This window comes from Rhipicephalus microplus, chromosome X, assembly GCF_043290135.1.
Source record: "Rhipicephalus microplus isolate Deutch F79 chromosome X, USDA_Rmic, whole genome shotgun sequence".
Lineage (NCBI taxonomy): Eukaryota > Metazoa > Arthropoda > Arachnida > Ixodida > Ixodidae > Rhipicephalus > Rhipicephalus microplus.
Window position 1 is genome coordinate 65,044,509 of NC_134710.1, and position 7,536 is coordinate 65,052,044.

Consider the following 7,536-nt stretch of genomic DNA (forward strand, 5'->3'; position numbering starts at 1 on the left):
TGACTTTATTTTCACTCTGCTAAGCCCTACAAACCTTGAAGGACAAAATTTTCACAAAGATGAGCGCTGCGAAGCTCCACAGAGCGACTAGCGTAGTGACTTTCTGTGGCGGAGCGTAGTGTCAGAAGCTGGCACTGCCTCGCGGCAGTCCGGTAAAACACTGTGGCCGCGGGTGAACAATAGGATAGCGGCCGACGTGCCAGGCATCTCAAAGTATAGGAGGCGTTGATGGAGGCATGAAGGAAGGAACGCATGAAGGGAGGTGTTTTCGATTATTGTAGCTCTGCCGGTTCAACTCTGGGTTTTACTGACTGAGCTGCTAGGTTACCGCACGTTCGCGCTTCCGCCGGAGCGATCGAAAAATGTACCAACCGTGAACTAGGCATCAGAAACGCCACCGCGATCTTTCATGAAGCGGCCACGTCCAAGTCAACACGTCTGCGCTTGCCACGCAACACGTCTCGCGGTTTTTCGCGAGAGCCTGATTAGCGCTGACTGCGTGTCCTCTTGCTGTCAAGAGCTAGCGCAGCGATAAATTTTGTATGTGTTGAAACTGCCATCATGCAAATGTCGCCTATGCCCAAGAAGACTGCTGGGCTGCTGAAGGCCGTAATTCTAATCGGAGGGCCCCAAAAAGGCACGCGGTTTCGACCGCTGTCTTTCGACATCCCTAAACCGCTATTCCCTGTCGCTGGCCGCCCGATGATGCAACATTTGGTCGAGGCATGCTGTGGTCTGCCAGGTGTGCGCGAAGTTCTGCTCATCGGCTTCTACCCGGCCGACGATGCAGACCTGACGGGGTTTGTGAAAAGTGCCAGCCGCGAGTACGGCTTGCCAGTGCGCTATCTCCAGGAATACGCGGCACTGGGCACGGCGGGCGGCATTCACCACTTCCGCGACCAGATTCGCCGGGGTGACCCAGAGGCCTTTCTGCTTATCCACGGTGACGTGTGTGGTCATTTTCCGTTCTCAGAAATGTTGGAATTCCACCGGTCGCTGCCCACAAGCAACTTGGTCACCGTGCTGGCCACCGAGGCAACGCGCCAACAATCGCTGAGCTACGGCTGCATAGTCGAGGACAAGGCGACGCATCAGGTGCTGCACTACGTCGAGAAGCCTTCCACATTCGTCAGCGCCGTAATAAACTGCGGCGTCTACCTGTGCAGCCCGGACGTGTTTCAGAGGACTGGGGCAGCGCTGCGCGACCGACACGCTCGAGAGGGCGACAGTCTTGACGCGCTCAGCTTGGAGCACGACGTGCTGGCGCCGCTGGCCGCCGCCGGCCGACAGCTACACGTCTTTCAGACGAATCGCTGGTGGAGTCAGCTCAAAACGGCCGGGTCAGCCATCTACGCCAACAGGCACTACCTCGAGCTCTACCGCTTGGAGCACCCGGAACGTCTAGCGCAGCCGCGGCCCGACGGGCCCACAATATTGGGCGACGTGTTCGTGCACCCGTCAGCGTGCGTGGACCCCAGCGCCACACTGGGGCCTAACGTGTCCGTCGGACCCGGGGCGCGCATTGGAGCCGGTGTGCGCATTCGCGAGTCGTTGGTGCTCGCAAACGCCACTGTCTGCGACCACGCGCTCGTTCTCCATTCCATTGTGGGCCTCGACAGTTCGGTTGGCGCCTGGAGCCGTGTAGAAGGAACACCCTGTGACCCCAACCCGGACCGGCCCTTTGCCAAAATGGAGAATGTGCCGCTGTTCAACGCCGACGGTCGTCTGAATCCTTCGATCACAGTGCTCGGCTGCCATGTCAGTGTGCCTGCAGAGGTCATTGTGCTCAATTCCATTGTACTACCTCACAAGGACCTGGCTCAAAGCTACAAAAATGAGATAATCCTTTAAGGGTGGGATGAAAGCAGGATTGGGAAAACACCTCTATGGTTTACAATAAAATGTGCTTGTGGCAAATGGGAATAAAACATGAATGGCAGTGTGGTTCGTTGTACGTGGACACCAATGTCAGGTTCTGAGAACATGCCCCATCACTGTACTGCACTGTAGGCATGGCAGGGTGTGCTGACAGCATGATTCATTTGTCTGGTGAATGCAGTTGCTAAGAATGCTAAGGCATCTTGCACTAATACAGGGTATGCATAGACATTTATGCATCACTGATGTTTGATGTTTTTGACACCTGGTTAGAGATAAAAAATAAACTTGTTTACTTAAAAAGGTAGCTTGGGAGAAGTGCCCTTAGTCTGGAGATGCCTTGAGTTCGGGCAAGTCTAAAGTTATATAAGGTGTTGCAGAGCAATAACTCCAAATTGTTTTCTTAAATAACTGTCTGGAAATGTTACACCACTAGCAGCTCACTTGTTCCCCAATATCGTGTAATCTTGCCATTGTATTCAGCGTTGCCGCGGTGGTCTAGTGGCCAAGTTACTCGGCTGCTGACCCGTAGGTCGCGGGATCGAATCGCGACTGCAGCGGCTGCATTTACGGTGGAGGCGAAAATGCTGTAGGCCCTTGTGCTCAGATTTGGTTGCACATTAAAGAACCCCAGGCAGGAGCTCTGGAACCGGGGGGGGGGGGGGATGGAAATGCAGGCCGTCACCCCCCACAGGTTAGAAACCAGGGGAAGGGCATACCCCACCACTAACAGCTGCTACAACCCCTTTCCCCCCATTTTCTCACCTTGGCAAAAACAGACATGAACCCCTCCTATATATGTATGTATGTATATATATATATATATATATATATATATATATATATATATATATATATATATATATATATATATATATATAAAATGCAGAAATTTAGCGATGTTAAGGCAGACAGGTTAGAAAAACAAGCGTATTTATTAGGGCGAACTTGTGCCCACGATTCTAAAGACTATGGTCGTCAAGTCTGAGTAGCCGAGTGGCACAGATCCAACTATCTTCTTCCTCGTTGCCGGAGCGCACGAACGCGTGGCACATGCCAGCCGGGTCTTGCTGGTGCTGGGGCCACGATGACTGTTGCGGGCTACTTGAACGTGGCAAACCTGTCGCAGCATTATATATATACACACACGCGGCAAGTTATCTTTTCACCCACTTTTCTTTGTTCTCATTTACATTGCAATTGGCCTAATAACTTCCCCTATACTTTCCTTGGCATTATTGTCTGTTAGATCTTATTAATATTGTATAAAAACACGAAAAACGAGCCCTTAAGTATACACTTGTTTCCCTTATATATATACATCCACATATATATATATATATATATATATATATATATATATATATATATATATATATATATATATATATATATATATATATATATATATATATATATATATATATATATATATTCAAATTAGATCCTCTGTGAGAAGTCGCAACTAAATATATATATATATATTCAAATTAGATCTTCTGTGAGGAGTCACAACATTGTTTATTTCAACATTTCAGCCGGAGTCTGCCTGGCCTTCATCAGGAATGAGAGTATAGTTTGTTGGTGATCTTAAAAGCAGAGAGGGTATGCGGAGAATGAAACAAACTAAAAAAAATTGTGAACAATATGGCAATGTGCCAACACTGTGTAGGTCCCATGTTTTGTCTGCTTAAATATGTGAATTTGATAGGTTGCAAACTGCACATATCGAAGGCATACAATGTCTAAACGTACCCCACACAGGCACCAACACATCAGATGCGTGTGGGATTCAAATTGTGCTTACGTCATTGTGTTGAGTCATCTTCTCTACTGCTGTTTTATGTCCTTGTTTTGGGGCCAAGCTGGCACAATCATTAGGAAAGGTGCAGAGAAATGGTGAACCAGCAGTTCAATTCTGCATATTTTCAAAGGAATGACATGCTTTAGAGGATCCCATTGCTGCACTGTTGGAACAAATGGCAGAGTGCAGCACCTCCTGAACTCATTCGAATGGCTGAAATGGTCACTAGCTTCCCTTTATAACAGCACATCAGTTTTTTTTTGCATTTTTATTAGTGACGCAGCACTTGATTCTTTGACTATGGTTGTAGCACAATTTGCTGCTACAATGCTGTTTCACAGCAGGATGGAGCGAGAAACTGCTACCAGGACAACTGGGGCAGCTGTGCCACCACTGTGCGGCTCAACAATTAACAATTCCTGCCTATAATTTTACAAAAAGTAAGGGCTTTCTCCAAAATGGTTACTTTGCTGTACGCTGACAGACAATTAAGCTAAGGAAAGCACGAGGACATTTATGGTTTTTCAACTGTATTCTCACTTAAAGAGAACGAAATTGAAGCGGATATGAATTTATAATTAGTTGCTTGTAATTTTGTAAGTTGTGAACTTTCATTTTTGTGCACTTGCACTGGTCAGCACTGCTGCATTCCCACATAATCAGCATAATCAGCAACACTCACACACATGATCTTTTCCATTCCCACATGAGTATCTACTCAAAGCAATTTGCACATATGGACACTCAAACGCAGTCATCTACTTTTTTTCATGGCTACATAAACCAGAGCTAGCTCCTTTTCATGTGCTAGTCCAGAAAAAAAAAATGGTGAAATTGGTGGGTAATAGGCTTGGGTGAATAGTCAAATTCAGGGTTGAAGTGAATTCAAAGCGAATAGTGATTTTGGTTGACTAATTTCAAATTGAATTCAAATAGTGTATAAACATATTATAAATAAAGAGGGGAATATTTGTCATAGCCAAACTAACCTGCACATATATTTTTTAAATTGAAACAAGGCATGTACAAATGCCTTTTTTTTTTTGCATCAAAGAAAGTGGGAACAACTTTGAATTGTTACAGGATTTGAATTTCTGTAGAATGCAAGTGATAGCCTATAGAATATGTTATGTTTTAAAATTTGCTATACTTGGAGCATATAAGTTCGTATAATAAGCTTCTAAATTTAAAAAAAATGAATTGATGTGAGGGTAATATCTTCATATAACCTTAAAGTGGGGCTTTGCAGCAGTGCGGAATTTTATTGATTATGTGTTTTCACAGCTCAGCAGTAATTCACAGCAGTGAAGCCTTTTTAGAAAAGGTTGCATGTAAATTATTAAGTATTCAAATAAATGTTTTCACTGCTTATTACTCCTCTACTGTAGTGAAACTACCTTTACAAGATGTTACATGTGGATAATTGAGCATATATTCGATAATCTCAAATAATTCAAAATTTTCAATAATTTAAATTTGATTCGAAGTGAATTCAGATACTGCATTATTCATTCGAAGCATTCGAATATTCACCCAAGCCTAGTTATAAGTATGAGTAAATATACATTTAGGGATGATGCACAGTGAGACGAGAATGAAAAATACAACTCAGACCTGATACATATGCCTTATAACTTGTTAAAACATACCAACCTAACCTGCCACTTAATCAGTAAAAAATGAGGGTGCCTCACGCGTGGCTGAACAAATCTCACTGCAGCAATAGAACCAGAAATTATTTCCAACTTCTTGTTTTTTAACACTGGGTCAACTTGGCAGATTTGCATCTGTAACTATGGATGAGAAATTTGCAGTATTATAAGCGTTGATATTAATTCTGGTTCTGTGGTTTTGCCTTGTGCCACGGCAATGATGGTTATTGAAAAAAAAAAAAAGCTAAGTGTCCCTTTGAATCCGGAGAGCAGAGAGGCTCAGGATTATGAAACGTACAAAGCTTTTATGAAGAACTAAAACACTTTTTTTTTTTTTTGTGGTGTAAGCTTGCAATGCTTGATACAGAGACTTGCAGTGACACAGCATGTCTACTTTAGGATACCTCCCATAAAACAACCTATCCACATCCGCCTAACACGAGCTTCACGATCAAGTGTGAGCATCTTTTCTCACACCCTTCCTGCTACCACACACACAAAAAAAAGCACTATTTGGTCTGCTGTCCAAAGCAGACGAAGTAGTGCATGCTTAGTCCCACCCAAGTAATTATTATATACCGCCGCGGCAACCTCAAGTTGAAATGTTTGAGAGCCAGGAGGAATAGAGACAGCACACTTGCCGAGCTGTTGGGCATTCGTTTTCGGAATAATTGACATGTTTTTAAATAAGTCGATCGCGCCACAAGTTTCGCTACACCATTACTACAGACATGCGTAATGGTAGTTGCAGTACAGTACTCCAGCTGCATTTGAGCACAGAAAGTGCACAGAATGCGAAATGCACTGATACTTTTTGATCATTTGCAGCATATTTCCGTCAGTGCATCATGACAGTATAAGCACTGTGCACTGGCTAGAAAGCACTATGTCACTCTCATTTAATAGGCACTGATATCCCTGATTCTCGACGTCACCTACGTTGGCAGATAAGGATATTAAGAAATGAAATGCATGTGAGTGTCCCTTGTTTAGTCCAGCCACGATTAGGTGTGCACGTTGCCCTTTGCTGACCGCAGCCCAATTTTGCTTCTTCACATCGCTAGATTGTGAGTTGAGCCACTGCCTGCTGTTGCAAGTAAAAAACTGCAGTGCGTAGTGTCTATAGTAGAGGTGTGCAAATGGAAAATTTAAGGTGTAAAGTGAATCCGAATATTAAAGCTTGAGTGTGAATCGAATACTTTTGAATGCTTGTTGAACATTTGTTTAATATCCTTTAAATACTTCAATGTGAAATCTACTGAAAAAAGGTTGCCAGAAATCCCTAAGCACATTCGTAAGACATTGAAACATGGAAGTGTTCCTTTTGACTAGCTTGGCGAAGTGTTGTAGGGATGATGTTCCCTAGATTTTTTATTGAAGATCAGGCAATGCAGAGGCCACTGTATTTATTTACAGGATTTGGTGCAACTAATGTGGTGTCAGCGACACTTTACATGTGAAAGGAAAAGACTGTTTTCTCCACCTTAGGTTGAGGCCCAACTGATTTGGCAGACAAGGGCGTGCTCCCTTCAAATTGGGAGTTGCTAATCTGTCCTGTACACCCCAATGTATAAAAACATCTGAAATTATGGATGTTGAAAATCTTTGTCCGGTTTTTTGGCCTTTTTGGTCGGAAACGGCATTAATTACAGCCCCCACATAAGCCGCGTAGGTTCGAACCAGCGCTTTCGTGAGTTGATCTATTTAGCGGCCGTTCCAGAGCCCTAAAGACAGCTTTGCTGCAATACCAGAGTGTGATAAATATGAAGGAGCCATTGAAATGCCACAATGAACCTTTATGTTAAAATCGGTGTTTTCTAGAGTCAATAAATTTGCAATCATAGCAGTATAAAAGGCGGCTTTACTGCAATGCGACAAATTTATGGGGTGAAGCATATGAAAAAAAAATTGGTAGATCCCACATACAGTGGGAATCGATGATATGCGAAGCACGAATGAGGAAGGTTAATTTGTTACATTAAAATTAGCCTAACATTATGAGGAAAATGTAAATTATGCTGTAGATGACTAGCATGTCATGATTATCATGTTTCCGCCTGGCATTTGTGCTCGTCGTTCATTCACGCGTTAAGTAATACCAAATTTGGTAAATGGGAAGCTAGCGAAATGGCCGTGAGCACGCTATGAGCATAGAATGTAGTGATGTTTTACATAACAGGCATGTAATTATTATCACGTTTG

General features: G+C 43.7%; 1 protein-coding gene and 1 long non-coding RNA gene across 2 annotated transcripts; one reads left to right on the forward strand and one right to left on the reverse strand.

Moving 5' to 3' along the window:
• The first annotated feature begins 204 nt into the window (after positions 1-204).
• LOC119176136 (mannose-1-phosphate guanyltransferase alpha-A) lies at positions 205-1,928 on the forward strand. Its single transcript, XM_037427279.2, has one exon. The coding sequence runs from the start codon at positions 562-564 to the stop codon at positions 1,849-1,851; it is 1,290 nt and encodes a 429-aa protein (XP_037283176.1). The 5' UTR covers positions 205-561; the 3' UTR covers positions 1,852-1,928.
• An 866-nt stretch (positions 1,929-2,794) lies between these two features.
• On the reverse strand, positions 2,795-5,710 carry LOC142775555 (uncharacterized). The gene is made up of 2 exons (XR_012886789.1): positions 3,686-5,710; positions 2,795-2,998 (listed from the first exon to the last, which is right to left on the reverse strand). It is a non-coding gene; the product is annotated as an uncharacterized LOC142775555 (long non-coding RNA).
• Between the last annotated feature and the right edge of the window lie 1,826 nt (positions 5,711-7,536).

Coding starts and splice junctions, on each gene's coding strand:
- LOC119176136 (XM_037427279.2), top strand. CDS start 562: ATGCAAATGTCGCCTATGCCCAAGAAGACTGCTGGGCTGCTGAAGGCC.